Raw genomic sequence first — 18,873 nt, 5'->3', positions numbered from 1 at the left:
TGAACATCGATTTCTCGAAATTCCAGTAATTTACCAACCCCCACCCTTCACCATTTCCCATCTCCTTTTTCCTCTCTCATCTTATCTCCTAGCCTGCCCAGTGCCTCCCTCTGATGCTCCTCCCACCTTTTCTTTCTTCCATGGCCTTCTGTCCTCTCCTATCAGACGCCCACTTCTCCAGTCCTGTATCATTCTCACCAATCTATTTCACCCCTCCCTCTCCTGGTTTCACCTATCACCTCCCCCACCTTGTGTTTCTCCCTCCTCTCCCCCACCTTTTAAATCTACTCCTCATATTTTTTTCTCCAGTCCTGCTGAAGGGTCTTAGCCTGAAACATTGACTGTACCCTTTTCCGTAGACGCTGCCTGGCCTGCCGAGTTCCTCCAGCATTTTGTGTGTGTTACTTGGATTTCTGGCATCTGCAGATTTTCTCTTGTTTGTGATCTATCAACAGAAGCCTGACATGGACACTACTATTGTCCAGGTGATCCAAGGCCAGGTGAAGAGCCAGTGAGATTGCAACTGCTGTAGACCAACTGTGGTGATAGGCAGTTCCAGGTCTTTGCTTATGCAGGAGTTGATTCTGGCCATGACCAACCTCTCAAAACACTTCATCACAGTAGCTGTGAATGTCACTACAGATAATCATTGAGGCAGCTCACCATACTCTCTGCGGGTCTTTTGAAACAGCTGGGAACCTCTGACTGCAGCAGTGCGAGATTGAAGATGTCCTTTACTGCTCCAGCCAGCTGGTTGGCACAGGCTTCCAGAGCCCGACCAGGTACACCATCAAAGCCCGATGCCTTGCGAGGGTTAACCCTCCTGAATGATGTTCTGACGTTGACCTCCAAGACAGAGGTCACAGGGTCACCAGATTCTGCCAGGATTCACACAGGTCTAGCTTTATTCTCCTTTTCAAAGCGAGCATAAAAGGCATTGAGCTCATCTGGGAGTGAAGCAGCACAGCCATACATGAGGGATAGGCTCACTTTGTAGGAAGAAATAGCCTGCCAACTCTGCCAGATCTGATGCGCATCCAGTTCCATCTCTAACCTCAAATGGTATGTTTTTTTTTTGCTCATAAAGTAGCCTTCCATAGGTCATACCTGGATTCCTTGTATTTGAATGCCACAGACCTAACCCTCAGCAAACTATGAATCTCCTGGTTCATCCACGGTTTTTGTTTTGGGCATGTCCAGTATGTTCTTGAAGGCACACACTCATCAACACAGGTCTTGAAGTTGTCACAGACTTGAATATGAATCTCTGGATATTGTGCAGTCCACTGACTCAAAGTTTTTCTGCAAGCAGTGCTCCACTTCCCTTGACTCGTATCTTCTGGGTCCTCACCACTGGCACTGGGGTCATTAGTCTCTGCCTATATGCTGGGAGTGGAAGTGCAGCTAGGAGATCAGACTTGCCAAAGTTTGGGCGTGGGATGTCATAGTAAACATACTTGATGGTGGCAAAACAGTGGCCAAGTGCGTTGTCTCCTTTGTCTCCACAGGTGACACGTTGGTGGTAGTTGTTCAGTAACTCCTTCAAGCTGACCTGGTTGAAATCTCTCACAATGACAGGGACGTTTTGTGCCTGCTGATCAAGTTGCTCATTTCCTCCAGTGTCTGCCCAACGTTGGCCTGAGGTTCAATGTACACCGTAACCAGGATGCACCAGGATGAGTTAATCATGAAGCAGACTCCATCTCTTTTGCCTTTAGAAGACTGAGACGTTCTCTGTGGAGAACGGTGAAGCCATTGGACTGCAGCACTGCATCCGAAATTGAGGGTGAGAGCCATGCTTCTGTCCCCGATATCCTTCTGGTACAGCAATCTTGCTCTGAAGTCTTCAGCTTTATTTCCCAGAGACTTGGCAGCAGGATAGTCAGGAGTGGAAGTCTAAAGCCTCTGCATTTCAGTCATACCTGTAGACTAGCACAGCGTTCCCACTTCCATTTACTGCACTCGTGACCCGAGTCTGCCATCCAACATTCATGCATTTTGAATATCGATAGATTTTTTTAAACATCTTAAAATAGTGTTGCTTACTCAAAGCTGTGATGGTGGATCTCACCCATAGTAGTCCTAAATGGGAATATCTGAATATTCCCATTGGAGCTGCCTACAGACAGTTACCACTTAATGGTGCCATCTTATTGAAATATGATCTAACATGGTCTCTATTTTGGGAAGTCATATAAAATGAGTGATTGCCATGTTGAACACTTATATCCTCTACACGACTGTAAATCTCCCATCACTTTAATTATCCATTTCACCTCCGAGCTGTCCTTGTCTTTTGACACTGTGCAGTACAGGCAGAAGAGCTGCAGATGCTGGAATCTGGGACATCAAACAATCTTTTAAAAGATCTGTTAAATGAGCAGCATCTGTGAGAGGAGAGGAATTGCCGAAATTTTCAGTTGAAGCCCTGCAGCAGCACCGAATCATTTTAACTCCAGTCAGTCTTTTACTCAGCTTGAATTCACCTTATCTCTCAGCCTCTTTTCACTTCTGACCTGAGTGCAATTGACCTCTTCATGAAGAGGTGGACAGCCCTTAGCATTTTAATGTCCAACCCACTGGCTGCTGTCAGGGAAGTGGAATTAAAGCCTCCATGCAATTGTGACTGATACACGATAGAAAGCTTGCTTTGCTTCTAAGTAGTAGTGAGTCTGTGAAGTTAATTTCCAACATCAGTAGAAGAAGAAGGAGAATGGCCCTTAACTCGGCAGTGGAGTTATCGGGGCACCATCATGACAGTGTTTCTGTAGCAAGCTATTCTTGTTTTCTCGAGGCCAAGTTGCTAGCTCGACGCTCAATCTAACTTGGATTCGAACTCGGGAACCTTCGCTCCTGATTCCAGCGCTGATATTATTGCGCCACCAAGTGGGACAAAGATCAGTAGTTGAGGCAAAAAAAAATCAATAGTTTCAAATCACTTGATAGATGATTAAAGAAAAGGGCTTGGAAGGCAAATAGAAAGAGGGCGTAAATGCGATTAGATCCGTTTACAGAAGTTGTGGTTAAAGACCAGCATGACCTGGCTGGCAAATGTCCTACTCTCTGCTCTAACTTCCATGAGGTTCTTTTAACAGTCCATCCCAGTTAACGATCAGCTTCCAGTTTTACAGACATCCATAACTCAATTTTGTCCATCGTTGGAAAATACACAAAAAGCACTTGGTGAGGTCACTAAGCTGCTCCACGGTGTTGTAGTGAGTGGCAGAAAAACCGCTTAAGACTGGTTTGGTAAGAAAGAACAATTATTAAAAGTGGAGAGAGGGAGGTGGGGAGGCAGCAAGATGATTGAGAGGGGAGAGAGGAAACCAGCTTTACTGGTTATATAGGTCCGTTGGACTTTTGAATGCAGTAAAGCAGCAGTTAATTCCTATGTAGGGGTGCCCATTGGTAGACCATTCTTTATCTCAGGGACAGCCGTGTAGTAGTAAGCAAGCAAGCCAAATGTAGACAATCCCCTTCCCCCATCACAGATGCTATATCACCCAACGAGTTCCTCCAACAGATTGCTTATTCAATTTCCAATCTCTTGTGCCTCCTGTATTTTCATATAATGCATTTGTTTGTGTAATTATTATTTGTCTTTCTATTGTTTGCCCAATACTAGTTATATTTGCACTGTTATGATGTATAACCAAGTTCTAATTGACTACACCCATTCTATACTGTCGGCCAAACTTAAGAACAATTACCTGTGCTGAATGTCACTTAAATTTCAAATCCTTAAACCAAGGGCAACATTTTACATAGAAACAATAAAAGACTGACATTAAGAAAACAGTTTCATGCTTAAATATTGGAGATGTCAAGCTTCTAGAGTTTCACACGTTCCTCTTGTATTACTTCCCCATGACCTACTCCCAGTCTCCTGCCAGTCCTGTTGAAGTTACTGAAACATTCTGTCAGCCATTGTAAGGGTTAATCTACAAACATCTCACTTTTCCTTCAGCGGGATAACAAAGTTTATGGTTATTGCAACAGTTTGGTGTTTTAGAGATGGCCTTATTAACAACATATTTCAATTTCAAGGCTGAAAATGCACCCGTTCTTAATCTACCTTCCTCATCTCCCTCACTTCCCCCTTATTCTTATTAGAGGTTACTATGGTAAAGATTGAAAAAAGCAGCACAAGGCGGGTGTTGTGCTAATAAGGGACACACCAGACGAAGGGTCGCGGTTCAAAATGTCAATTGCTCATTGTCCCCTACAGATGCTACCTGACCCGATGAGTGCCCCAAGCATCGTGAGTGTGTTACAGTTTCACGCCTTTGTAAGCCTCATTTTGAAGCGTAATGTTGAGCTGAATGGTTAATTACTATAACCAGAAAGTGAAGAAACAGGCACTGAACAGAAGCAATTTTTCTGCAGTGGTATATGGAGCCTCCGTAATAGATATACAGATGGTTAATAAACACAGAGCAGGATGTTTCAGAATGCTAGAGAACTACAGAGAGTCATCATTGGTTCTTGCATGTGGCACTTGTAAATCTGGTGGGAAAATTCCAGAACAAGAAGGATTCTCCATCCCAAGGGTAGGGAGATATCCACCTCATTCATTGTCCTTCTGGTCAATCTCTACCATAGTGATGGCTGCTGCCTATCTGTAGTCTTGTCCATTCCTCATTCTAACTGAGGGGATTCCATGCAAAATATTCTTCACCCAACAGGTACAGGAGCACAGGCTAATTTTCTTTATGTATCATTAAGAGAAGTCCTGACAGCCTCTTTACTGAATTCCAGTGAGCGATTTGTTTTTCCTTATGGCCCTTGATAAGGTTCAGTCTCCTGTTCTCTACTCCTTCATCAAGATACCATCTTGCAAATATAATCATAAATCCACTATCCATCCACTCTGTTCTTGTGCCCCTCTGTCTGTGCTCTTTTTTAATCTCAAAGCTTCTATTTTGCTCTTTCTCTAACACATTACTGTCTCTTTTTTTCAGCCACCCATAGCAAGTATGACATACCTGTATTAGAATCCCACTGTAATTCAAAATATGTACATATAAAAATGCTGTCCTTAAGTGCAATGGAACAAAATAATATTACTCACAAATTCACCTAACATCAAGAGTTCTGGAAGTGATGTACACACACTCCCTCCAGACGGTATGGGACTGCTTGATCCAGCTGAAGATGACATGGTATCTGCTGCAAAGTCAGTAACGCTGTAAGGAAAGTTACTTGGCTGGTCCAGGTGCGGTCACTTACTTGGTACACTGGAGTTGTGCTAATGTGTGGTTCAGCATTATACCAGGCATTAATTGAAGGTGTGTCCTTCAAAATTATTCAAATGTTCATAAATCTTTCACCTTTGTACCAACACCTAATGTCAATGAAAAGGCAAACTAGGGCTGGGCAAGAGAGTGATTGTGCAAAATATTTTTCAGACAATCGTTTGCTATCATTCTATAGAACAGGCAATTTGTTGGTACATTATTTCATTGTTGAAGAAAGGTAGGCGAGTGGCAATAATGATTATCTTTCTGAAGCTTGTGGAATACGAGCTTTGCTCCGCATGACATGTTTTGAATTCCACAAGTGTACCGTCTAGAGAACTCCATTTAAAAAATTTGGCTCAAAGCATCAGCTTTGCATTTGGCCACAGCCAGTGAACAATGAAGTGCTGCGTGTCAGCACACTCGTGCAAGCAAATGCATGGGGGCACCAGCAGCCTTGACAAGGCGTTGCAAGGATACTAAACCCAAACCCCTCTGCACTCAGTTAAACCAAACAGTCTTGAGACTCAAGTCATGAAGTTACAGAGACGTACAGCACACGGCTCGGGCATGCTCATCAAGTTGTCTAACTGATCAAATCCCATTTGGCCCATATCCATCTAAACCTTTCCTATTCACGTAACTTTCCAAATGCCTTTAGTAGTAATTTACCTGCCTCTACTACATCCTCTGGCAGCTCATTGCATAGGCTCACCACTTCCCATGTGAAAAATTTTCCCCTTGTCCTTTTCAAATTTTTCCCCTTCTGCCTTATGCCTATGCCATCTAATATTGGACTACTCTGTCCTGTGGAAGAGACATTGGCTAGCCACCTTATCTATACCCCTTGTGGTTTTGTGAGAATCTATATGGTCACCGGTCAGCATCCTATGCTCAAGGGAAAAAAATTCCTTTCCCCTGACCGGCCTCACCATCCTTCCAGTCCCAGTAACAAGCTCATAAATATATATTCGAGTTTAAAGACATCCTCCCTATAGCAGGTTGTCCAGAAACGCCCCAGAAGTGGCCTTACCAGCGTCTTGAATAGCCATAACATAATGTCCCAATTCATTAAGGCAAACATGCTAGACGTCTTCTTCACCGCCCTGTCTACCTGCATCACCACTATCAAGCAAATGTCTGCCTGCATTCCTAGGTCTCCCTGAGGTTATAGAAAGCAATCAGTCTTGCTTTTTCAAAATCAGATTAACTGAAGTTGTTCAGATATTACAATTTCTAGGTGAGTCATATAGCAGTGATAACGATTACCCTTCAATTTCATAATTTCTCACAGCATGTATGTATGAATAGAAAAAGCAGTTTGCAGCTATGAATCACTTTGATTTAATGAGTGGTACAGTGACACAGTTGGTGGAGCTGCTCTCTCACAGTGCCAGAAAGTCCAGGTCAATTCTGACTTCTGCTACTGCGTACGTGGAGTTTATACTTGGTCCCTCTGACCACACAGGTTTCAAGTTCAAGGTTCAGCCTTCTGGTTGTCGTCACAGGTAAGGAACACAAGTTAGCATAAACTTAAATTACCCATGCACAAAATAAACCACGGATTAAATATAACAAAACCAGTGTAAGATTGAGATAGAGAGAGAAAAAAATGCATAAGTTGGAGGTGGTGTTAGGATCGTTCAGGTGGGCAATAGGGAAGAAGTTGCTGGCCTCTGAGGTGTAATCCTCAGAATCAGAATCATGTTTAATACCACTGTCTTAGATGACACGAAGTGGGTTGTTTTGTGGCAGCGGTACAGTGCAAGTTGAGCCTTCAATGTCTTCAGGGTACTCTAGCATTCCCCTGCCCCCAAAGAGATGTGAGTTGGTAGGTTAATTGGCCACTGTACATTGCCTGCAGCATGTTGGTGACTGGTAGATTGGTGGAGGTGGTGTGACAGTGTGGTGTGGAGGTGAATATAATGAGAATGTGTGAGAAATGAAATGGGTATAGCTACCTGGTTGGGCACAAACGCCTGTTTCCATGGAAATGTCACACTGACTCTGAAATCTTAAGCAAACAGCATTACATAAAAAAAGAGAGGATTTCTTATCAGTTGAAAGGTATTAATCAGTAGGTCAAAGTAAGAGAGTCCCACATAAAACCCATTTCCACCCTTCCACTATAACATTCCTTCAAGGCATTTCATGCATGGGTGGGACAGGGACAGAACAATTCCCAATCATTCCACCACAACACCCACAGAATCTATGGAATTTTATCTGGTTATGTCCTTGCTGTCAGCGGTTTTTCTTCAGAGGAGAAAAACTCCAAAACATGCTGGTGACGAGGTTCAGTCACAAATCCACACCTTCGTGGCCATACTTGGGAAGATGTGGATGTTCAGGTAACCTCAGAGGTACCAGAATAATGTCCAAGTTCAGGAAAGGAAACCACCCAATCTGTGGTCGATAAAGAGAGGTCTTTCTACCCTACTGTTATAAGACTCTTGAATGGACCTCTTGTATGGGTAATCTTGGGGTGGAGAGTTTGCTGCCGATTCTCGAGTTGAAAACTCTGGAATAAAAAGTGACTGTAACATCATAACGATTACTGTTTGCTGGTCTCCTGTTTCACTGTGAAATGGGTGGCATCTCTCAGTCCTCTGTTAGTGAGAGAGAGAGAGAGAGAGAGAGAGAGAGAGCCTATGAGCCTATGGCATGTCGAGCTGTCGGGATAAACAATGGTTTTTGTTGACTGCAGATCGTGGTCTCTCTTTGAGTGCTTTGCTGTTGCTGGGTGGGTGGTGGGCACTAACGCATTCTACTGAAGTGAGAGAGGGGGAGGGGGAGGTTCTAATGTTTTTCTGTTGTTCATTCTTTTGGGGCACTTCTGTTTTTCATGGATGTCTGAGAAGAATAAGAATTTCAGGTTGTATACTGTATATATTCTCTAATAATAAACGGAAACATTTGGACTCTTGACCTCACAATCTACCTAATTATTGACCTTTCACCTATTGTCTACTGACACTGCACTTTCTCTGTAACTGTAACAATATATTCTGCATGCTGTTATTGCTTTTCCCTTGTACTAATGTCTTGAAGTAATTTGTATGGATGCCATGCAGAGGTAATTTTTCACCGTTTGTCGGTAGATGTTGCTGTAATAAACCAGAGGTCACCAACCTTTTTTGCACCATGGACTGGTTTAATATTGACAATATTTTTGCGGACCGGCCGACTGGGGGGGGGGGGGTGTTAATCACGACCGGAATATAGGTGATAAGTCAACTATAAGTCACTTATAAGTGGCTATTACACTCAATTTCGTTTCTAAAAGGGTTTATCTAACGAATTTAATATTAAACACACAACACATATTTTCCTTGCATGAATATGGTTATAAGTCAATTATAACTCACTTATAAGTCAATAGCATCATAACATTTTAAGTAACATTTAGATATTAAACACACAGTGCATATTTTCCTCGTATGAAAATATAAAATCAATGCAATACACCAGTAAGAGGACAAGGTAAGGGCCGGAGGTCCACGTACCAGGGTCGTAGTGGTCATAGTCCAGAGAGAGCGGCGGAAAAAAGGTTTGGCTCAAGGGATGACTTTCAGTAAATCGCAGATAGGAAGCTGCTGTGCTACTTACGAAACCCTGAGCCCGAATGAGGTCGTCTGCGAATACTTTAGCACCGGGTTCCCCATGAACATTCAGTGTGCTAAACGGGTTTAGAGGCGGCGCCCATCTGTTCGTGCTCCAGGCCAGTAGCAACGGCACTTCCCGCCGGCCGCACGAGGCCAACCAGTGATCCCTGGCGCAAGTGTGTCACTGTGCTTAGGCGACTGATGACCTCGCGTGCGTTCAGTTCAACAGTGGGCGTGCCGGAATGAGGAAAGGTGTAGCTGACTCATATCGTTACATTTCGGCAAATCATATCGTTTCCTCGCAGCCCGGTAGCAAAGCTTTGCGGCCTGGTACCGGTCCGCAGTCCCGTGGTTGGGGACCACTGTAATAAACCATGAACACCAATTCCAAATCCAATCGCTGTTTCCTGCCAGAGTGAAAGTCATTAATGGCATCCTTCACAACCACCTTGTTCCAATGGCAGAAGAACGGCTCTCTGAATCACAATGTGCATTCTGCTCACGTTACAGGCAACTCTGAAAGGGCAGCGTCAGCAGCTAAACCCGACCTTCTCAGCCTCACTGAAACCCTTAACTTCATCCGTTAGAAGTGTTTCCTCAAATGAGGCTGCCCACAAAAGTTCGTCTCCATCTTTTGTTTCCTTCATAGTGGTGTGCAAGATATGATATTAACCAATGAGTCTACATCAAAGCCAATCTTAATGAATGCTCCAAATTAGAAACATTGTAAATAGAAACAGCAGTAGGCCATTCAGAACATCGGGCCTGCTTATCCACTCATTATGACCATGGCTTATCGCCAAAGTCAATATCCCGTTGCAGCATTTTCACCAAAACCCCTTGACTTTTCCAGATGTAAGAGCAATCATCACCATCATTATATACCATATCATATGATGTAGGCTAGTGGTCGCCAACCTTTGTAAGCCCAAGATCCCCTACCTCAGCCTTAGTGAAAGGCAAGATCGACCTACTAAATCATTTAAACACACGCATGCGCGCCGGGCAGAAGGTACCAGAGGTGGAGTCCCGCAACCCCGAAAGCAGTCTCTCTTTGCAGGTGGCTTTCCGTAGCGGGAGTGTTGCTATGCTACCATTATCTTAATTGGTATTACTTGTTTTTATAATGCTTACATTACAACACCTTTAATTCTATGTTTCATTATTTAATTTTATTTCAACACGAAAAATAAACGAATAAAAGTTGACTGTTCCAGTCAGTGTGATGACTGGGGCTGAATACTTTCTTCTAAATTTCCCTGAAATTTGGCTCATAACTACAGACAGCCAGTCTGAGACAGACTGTGAGGTGTCTGTCAGTAAGACAGCTCCTGTACTTAGATTTTCATCTGTGAAATCTATTCAATTGATTTCACAAATCAATTTTCATCTGTGCAGCACAGCACCCTCGCAAACCTCCTGACAGACTGAATAGTTGAATGGACAGTTTCCTTTGTTAGACTGGATGCTGAATCTGCCACGTTTTTCAGGTGTTTTGTATTGGTAAAGTGTTACTGAGGCACTAGTATAAGTTTCAGAGGTACGCAAGCTAATGACACCACTGTTTTCTGTTTCCCAGTTCTTTTACATTTGGGGAATGTTGGAATTTAAAGGGGGAGAAGTGTTGTAATGCGAGCATTATAAAGATAGGTTGATGCAGATTAGGATAATGGTGATGTAGTGGTGCTCCCACTGCGGAGAGCTGTTTGTGGGGAGAGGTTGTTTCCGGGTTGCAGGGTCTTGCTTCCAGTCTTTTCTGGCCGGTGCGCATTTTTCTTTTTTTTTCTGGGATCTACTGGGAAAGTCTCAAAGATCGATCAGTCGATTGTGATCGACCGGTTGGCAACCACTAATGTAGGCGATCATGGTCTTTCCATGGCCATGATTGTCTTGGCAAATTTTTCTGCAGAAGTGGTTTGCCATTGTTTTCTTCTGGGCAGTGTCTTTACAAGATGAATGACCCCGGCCATTATCAATAAACTTCAGAGATTTTCTGCTGGAGCCAATAGTTGAGTGCGCGCGCTCTCTCTTTTTTTCTCTTTCTCTCTCTCTCTCCCCCTCCCTCCCTCCCTCCCTCTCTCCCTCTCTCTTGTTCTGTCTGTCTATCTATCTCTCTCTCCCTCTTGCCCTCTCTGTCTCTCTCTCTCTCCCTGTCTCTAGTCTCTCTGTCTCTCTCCCTCTCTCCCTTTCCCTCTCTCTCTTCCCCTCTCTTTCTCCCCCCCCCCCCCTCTCTCTCTCTCTCTCTCTCTCTCTCTCTCTCTCTCTCTCTCTCTCTCTCTCTCTCTCTCTCTCCCTCTCTCTCTCTCTCTTTCTCTCGCAGGGTGGGAGCCATTTGAAACTTGCAAGTCTCATCAGGAGGGAGTTCTTGTTTGAAGTAGTGAGTGAGAGTGCAACATCTTGCAAAGCAGGAGCATTTTGGAAACTGCAAAGCTTGTCAGCGGTGAGTCATTGTTTGAAGTAGTGAGTGAGAATGTGACATCTTGCAGGACGGGTGCTATTTGAAAACTGCAAGTTTCATTGGGAGTGAGTCTTATTTGCACTAATAAAAAGAAAGGAGTTGTAACTGGAGCAGCCATTGTTGGAGTGGGGCAGTGTTAGAGTGGTCCAGTTTTGACTCAAAAGGGTTGAGCGAGCACAGGCAGAGTTTGTAAGTAAGTTTCTAGTAAGTTTTTGTGGGTACAGAGCTAGTGAACTGAGAATATGTCCAGGGTTAGTGGCTATGTTCCTTATGTGAGATGTGGGAACTTTGAGAGACTTTCGGCTCCCTGATAGATATCTATATCTGCACAAAGTGCACTGAGCTGCAGCTCCTTAGAGACCATGTTAAGGACCTGAAGTTGCAGTTAATTTACCTTCAGCTCTTATGAGAGAATGAGGAGGTGATATATAGGAGCAAGAAGGAGGTATTCACCCCTAAGTTGCATGAGACAGGTACCTGCCTGACTGTCAGGAGAGGTAAGTGGAACAGCCAACCAGTGTAGAGTGCCCCTGTGGCCAATCCCCTCAATAATAAGTACACTGCTTTGGACACTGTTGGAGCTAGAGCGACCTGTAATGGAGATACTGCAGAAACCGGTCTCTGGAACTGATCTGTCTCTGTAGCTCAGAAGGGAAGAGAGAGTGCAACAATGATAGGGAATTCTATAGTTAAGAGAGCAGACAAGATGTAACAAAGATACCCAGATAGTATATTGTCTCCCAGATGCCAGGGTCAAGGATGTCTCAGATCAGGTCCACAGCATTCTAAAAGGAGAGAGTGAACAGCCAGAAGTCATGGTACATATCGGTGTGAATGACATAGATAGGATAAGGGAGGAGGTCCTGAAGAGGGAATAGGAAGTGAGCTAGAAAGCAGAATAGCAGGACCTCCAGAGTAGCAATATCTGGATTGATGCCTGTGACATGTGCCACTGAGGGTAAGAATAGGATGATTCAGCAGGTGAAAGGGCAGCTGAAGAATTGGTGCAGGGGGCAGGGTTTTAGATTTCTGGATCATTGGGATCTCTTCTGGAGAAGCTAAGACATGTACAAAAAGGATGGGTTACACCTGAACCCAAGGTAGACCAATAGCCTTGTGTGCAGGTTTGCTAGATCTGTTGGGGACGGTTTAAATTAATTTGGTAGGGGGATAGGAGCTGGAATAAGAGGACTGAGGATGGGGCAGTTGGTATGCAAATAGTTGCTGTATGTAGTGACACTGTGAGGAAAGATAGGCAGATGACAGGGCAAAATTGCAGTCAGGTGGATGAATTAAAGTGGAAGATTGGGGCGATAGGGGTGATGAACACAGAATTTAAAGTGTTATAAAGTATCCAGAATAAGATAGCACAATTAGAGACTGGCAGGTACAACATTCTGGGCATCATTGAGTCATGGCTGAAAAAAGGTCATTGTTGGGAACTTAACCTCTAAGGATACATCTTGTATTGAAAGGACAGGCAATTGGCCAGAGGTGGTGGGGTGGCTATATTGGTAAAAATTGAAATCAAACCTTAAGAGGTAACATGAGATTGGAAGATCTAGGGTCCTTGTGGGTAGAATAAAGAAACTGCAAGGTTAAAAAGACCCTGCCAGGAGTTGCATGCAGAGCTCCAAATAGTAGCCAGGAAGTGATGTACAAATTACAACAGAAGATAGAAAAGATGTAAAGAGGGCAATGGTATGATCGTCATGAGGAATTTCAATATGCAGGTAGATTGGAAAAGTCGGGTTGGTGCTGGATCCCAAGACAGGCAAGTTGTAGAATGCCTACAACATGGCTTTTAGAGCAGCTTGTGGTTGAGCCTACTAGGGGAAAGGCACTTCTGGATTGGGTGTTGTGTAAAGAACCACATTTGATTAGGGGGCTTAAGGTAAAGGAACCTTTAGGAATTGTGATAATTATATGATAGAATTCATCCTAAAGTTAGAGAGAGAGAAGATAAAGTTAGATGAACCGGTATTACAGTGGAGTAAAGGGAATTACAGATGCATGAGAGAGGAGCTGGCCAGAGCTGATTGCAAGGGGACACTAGCAGGGATGACAGGAGAACAACAATGGCTTGTTTTTCTCTGGACAACTCAGATGGCACATCCCAAAGATGAAGAAGTATTCTAAAGGGAGGCGAGAGCTTACAATATAGCAAACAATTGTGGGTTGTTAGAGGATTGGAAGGCTTTTAAAAACCAACAGTCGGCAACTAAAAAGCCATAAAGAGAGAAAAGATGAAATATGAAGGGAAGCTAGCCAGTAGTATAAAAGAGTAGACCTAAAGTTATTTCAAATATATAAAGAGTAAAAGAAAGATGAGAGTGGATATTGGACCTCTGGAAAATGATGCTGAGAGGTAGTAATGGGAAACAAAAAATGGAGGAGGAAATTAATAAGTATTTTGCATCAGTCTTCACTGTGGAAGATACTAGCAGTAAACCAGAAATTTGAGTGTCAGGGGGCAGAAGTGAGTGTTGTTGCTATTGCTAAGGAGAAGGTGTTCAGGAGGATGAAAGGTCTGAAGGTAAATAAATTGCCTGGTCCAGGTGAACTCCACTCCAGGATTCTGAATGAGGGAGTTGAAGAGAATCTGGAGGCTTTAGTAAAGATTGTCCAAGAAACACTAGATTCTGGAATGGTTCCAAAGGACTGGAAATTTGCAAATGCCACTCCAGTCTTTAAGAAGGGAGGGAGGTGGAAGAAAGGAAATTATAGACCAGTTAGCTTGAATTCAGTGGTTAGCAAGATGTTAGAGGAGTCCATTATAAAGGATGAGGTTCCAAGGTACCTGAATGCACATGATAAAATAGGCTAAAGTCAGAATGGTTTCTTTAAGGGGAAATCTTGCCCGACAGATATGTTGGAATTCTTTGAAGAAATAACAGGCAAGATAAACAAAGGAGAGTCAGTGGAGATTGTTTACTTGGAAGTTCAGAAGGCCTTTGACAAGGTGCCGTCCATGATGCTGTTTAATATGATAAGAGCCCATGGTATTACAAGAAAGATACCAGCATAGATAGAAGATTGGGTGACTGGCAGGAAGCAAAGAGTGGAAACAAATGGAGCTTTTCTGGTTGGCTGTCAGAGACTAGTTGTGTTCCACAGGGTTCCCTTCTGGTCACGTTACATGTGAATGATCTGGATGATGGAATTGATAGCTTTGTGGCCAAGATAATAGACAATACGCTGATACGCTGAGGGGCAAGTAGTATTGAGGAAACAGGGATACTGCAGAAGGATTTAGATAAATTAGAAGAATGGGCAAAGAAATGGCTGATGGAAGTGGCAGAGTAGGGAGTGTATGTCATGCAATTTGATAGGAGGAATAAAGATGTAGATTATTTTCCAAATGGGAAGAAAATTGAACAGTCAGAGGTGTAAAGGGCCTTGGGAGTCCTTGTGCAGGTTTCCCTAATTTGCAGGCTGAATTGGAGGCAAATAAGTCATTTAAATGCTAGCATTCCTTTCAAGATGACTAGAATACAAGAGCAGGGACATATTGCTCAGATTTGTAAGGCATTGATCAGACCGCACTTAGAGTATTGTTAGCAATTTTAGGCCCCTTATTTAAGAAAAGATCATAGGACTATAAAGACCATAGACTATAAGACAGGAGCAGAATTAGAACTCTTGACCTATTGAGTGTACTCCACCATCTCAACCTGGCTGATTTAGTCCATAAGATCATAAGACCATAAGATAATAGAGTAGAAATAGGCCATCTGGCCCATCGAATCTGCTCCACCATTTCATCATGGCTGATCCAATTTTTCTCTCAGCCCCAGTCTCCAGCCTGACCAATCAAGAATCTATCAGCCTCTGCCTTAAATGAGCATAAAGACTTGGCCTCCACATCTGCCTGTGGCAAAGAATCAACGGCCTCTGGCTAAAGAAATTCATCCTCACATCCATTCAGAAAGGATTCTCCCACCTATTCTGAGGCCGTACCCTCTGGTCTTAAGTTCTCCCACCAAAGGAAACATACTCTCCACATTCACTCTGTCAAGGCCTTTTACTGCTCAATATGTTTCAATGAGGTCACCCCTCATTATTTTGAATTCTAGTAAGTGAATACAGGCCAAGAGCCCTCAAATGCTCTTCATATGATAAGTCATTCAATCCTGAAACCATTTTCGTAAACCTCCTTTTCGTAAAATTCTCTCCAGTTTCAGCACGTCCTTTCTAAGATAAGGGGTCCAAATCTGCTCACAATACTCCAAGTGAGGCTTCACCAGTACTTTATAAAGTCTCAACATTACACCTTTGCATTTGTATTCTAGTCCTCTTCAAATGAATGCTAACACCACATTTGCCTTCCACACCACAGACTCTACCTGCAAATTAAACTTTAGGGAATCCTGCTCAAGAACTCCCACATCCCTTTGTGCCTCAGCTTTTATTATTTTCTCTCCATTTGGAAAATAGTCAAACCCTTTCATTTCTTCTACCAACATGCATGACCATACACTTCCTGACACTATATTCTTTCTGCCATTTCCTTGCCCATTCTCCTAATCCATCCAAGTCCTTCTGCAGCCTCTCTACTTCCTCAAAGCTACCTGCCCCTTCACTTGTCTTCATATCATCTGCAAATTTTGCAACAAAGCCATCAATTCCATCATCCAAATCATTGACATATAACGTAAAAAAATATCAGTCCCAGCACAGATCCCCCGTGGAACACCACTGGGCATCAGCAGCCAGTCAGAAAAAGCTCCTTTTATTCCAACTCTTTGACTCCTGACAATCAGTCACTGCTTCATCCATGCTAGAATCTTTCCTGTAAAACCATGGGCCCTTAGCTTATTAAGCAGCCTTATCAAAAGCCTTCTGAAAGCCCAAGTACACAACATCAGCTGATTTCTTTTCGTCTATCATGCTTGTTATTTCTGCAAACAATCCCAAAAGATTTGTTAGACAAGATTTTTCCTTGAGGAAACTATGCTGGCTACGGCCTATTTTACCATGTGCCTCCAAGTACTCTGAGACCTCATCCTTAATAACCAACTCCAACATCTTCCCGGTTGCCGAGGTCAGACTAACTGGCCTAAAAATTCCTTTCTTTTGCCTCTCTCTCTTCTTGAAGAATGCAGTGTCATTTGTAATTTTCCAACCTTTTGGAACAATACCATAATCTATGATTCTTGAAAGATCTTACCAATACCTCTGCAATCTTTGCAGCCACCTCTTTCAGGACTCTAAGGTGTACACCATCTGGTTCAGGTGACTTATCAACCCTCAGACCTTTCAGTTTCCCAAGAACCTTCTCCCTAGTTATGGTAACTTCACACACTTCATGACCTCTGACACCTGGAACTTCCACCATACTACTAGTGTAGACTAATGCAAATTGCTTATAGTAATTTAATGGTCCTGCTGAAGGGTCTCAGCCTGAAATGTTGATTGTACTTTTTTCCACAGATGCTGCCTGGCCTGCTGAGTTCCTCCAGTATTTTGTGTGCGTTGCAAGATACATATTCAATTCATCCACCATTTCATTGTCCCTCATTACTACCTCTCCAGCATTGTTTTCCAGCAGTTCAATATCCACTCTCGCCCCTCTTTTACACTTTATGTATCTGAAGAAACTTTTGGTATCTTCTTTAATATTATTGGCTAGCTTACTTTTGTATTCCATTTTTACCTTAATGACTTTTTTAGTTGTCATCTGTCAGTTTTTAAAAGCTTCCTAATCCCCTAACTGCACTAATCTTTGCTCTATTATAAGCCCTCTCTTTGGCTTTTATGTTGGCTTTGACTTCTCCTGATAACCTTGGTTGTGTCATCTTTCCCTCAGAATACGCCTCCCTCTTTGGGACGTATATATCCTGGCCCTTCCAAGTTGCTTCCAAAAGTTCCAGCCAGTGTTTGTTTCCAACCAGTTCTGGCCAACTCTTTTCTCAAGTCTCTGTAATCCCCTTTACTCCACTGTCATACTGATACATCTGAAATTAGCTTCTCCTTCTCAAATTTCAAGGGGAATTCAATCATATTATGATCACTTTCCCCTTAGGGTTCTTTTACCTTAAACTCTCTGGTTCACTGAACAACACCCATTCAGGAATTGCTGGTCCTTTAGTGGGCTCAACCATAACCTACTCTAAAAAGCCATCTTGTAGGCACTCTAGAAATTCCCCCTCCTGTAATCCAAAACCAACCAAATTTTCTCAATGTACCTGCATATTGAAGTGCCCCATGACTATTATAACATTGCTCTTTTGGCATGCATTTTCAATCTCCTGTTGTTCTTTGTAGGCAACATCCTTACTACCGTTTGGGTTGGGTCTGTGTTCAACTCCCAACAGGGTCTTTTTACCTTTGCGATTCCTTAGCTCTATCCACAATGATTCAACACTTTCCGATGCTATGTCACTTCTTTCTAATAATTTGAAAAGATGTGCTGGCTTTGGAAAGAGTCCAGAGGAAGTTCACGAGAATGATTCCAGGAATGAAAGAGTTAATGTATGAGGAGTGCTCGATGGCTCTGGGCCTACACTCACTGGAATTTGGAAGAATGAGCGGGGATTCATTGAAACTTATCAAATATTGAATGATTTGGATAGAGTGGATGTAGCTAAGATGTTTCCTATAGTAGGTATGTCTTGCACCAGGGAGCACAGCATCAGACTATGGAGAGAGCAGAGACGAGGAAGAATTTCTTTAGCTGGAAGGTATTGGAATTCATTCTCACAGGTGGCTGTGAAGGCCAAGTCACTGAGTATACTTAAAGTGGAGGTTGACAAGTTCTTGATTAGTCAGTGAAAAGTTATGGGGAGAAGGCAGAGAATGGGATTGTGAAGGATAATAAGTCAGCAATGATGGAATGGCAGAGCAGATCTGATGGGCCAAATGGCCTGTCTGCTACTGTGTCTTATGGTCTTTTCCCTCTTCACTCCAATTTGAAGCAGTTAAAAGCAGTTGAAGCAGATATAAATAAGACATATATTGAGGAGACTTCTGGTAAGATGGCAATTGTTTAGTTGCTCTGAACTTTTGCTCCGTTATTCTTCTTACCTTTGCACTATATGTCTCCCTTCTTAAACCTTAGTTAGGTATTTTATTAGTTCTCTTTTACCTGCCTGCGAACACATCTATCTTATAATGGCTACCAAAAGTACTAAAATGTGGAAAAAGGAAACTTCTACGGCTTTGTCGGCTGACATTCTCGCTGTTCTGAAACAACATCGACAAGATACTTTAATGGATTTTAGAACTGAATTTAGAACTTCTTTCAACCAGCTGAATGTCAAATTGGATCAGATTAATGCTAGAGTGGATGAACATGCTGAACATTTATCTCGCATTGACGTAACTTCTGAAGATTTAAAACGCCGTGTTCAATATCTTGAAACTCTCTGCTCCAGCCTAGAGGAGAAGTACAGTAAACTTTTTTCCAAAATGGTGGATCTTGAAAATCGGAGCAGACGTTGCAATCTACAAATTCTTGGTTTGCCAGAGGCCACCGAAAAGGGCTCTCCCGTTGAATTTTTTCCTAAGTTTCTCTGTGAGATCTTTGGGAAAGAATTCCTTCCGACTCCACCTGAGCTTGAAAGGGCTCACA

The 18,873-nt window shown here is 43.0% G+C and overlaps 1 protein-coding gene across 1 annotated transcript in view; it reads right to left on the bottom strand.

The window, feature by feature from the left end:
- LOC132400349 (myelin and lymphocyte protein-like) overlaps positions 1-5,240 on the bottom strand; it is a 30,103-nt gene extending 24,863 nt beyond the window's left edge. Inside the window, exon 1 of the mRNA XM_059981300.1 lies at positions 5,072-5,240. Coding sequence (XP_059837283.1) covers positions 5,072-5,161 — 90 coding nt within the window. The 5' untranslated portion in view covers positions 5,162-5,240. The remainder of the gene's footprint in view (positions 1-5,071) is intronic.
- Positions 5,241-18,873: the final 13,633 nt, after the last annotated feature.

This window comes from Hypanus sabinus, chromosome 10 (genome assembly GCF_030144855.1).
Source record: "Hypanus sabinus isolate sHypSab1 chromosome 10, sHypSab1.hap1, whole genome shotgun sequence".
NCBI lineage: Eukaryota > Metazoa > Chordata > Chondrichthyes > Myliobatiformes > Dasyatidae > Hypanus > Hypanus sabinus.
The sequence above is the reverse complement of the archived record's forward strand: the minus strand, read 5'-3'. Positions and strand labels throughout refer to the sequence as shown.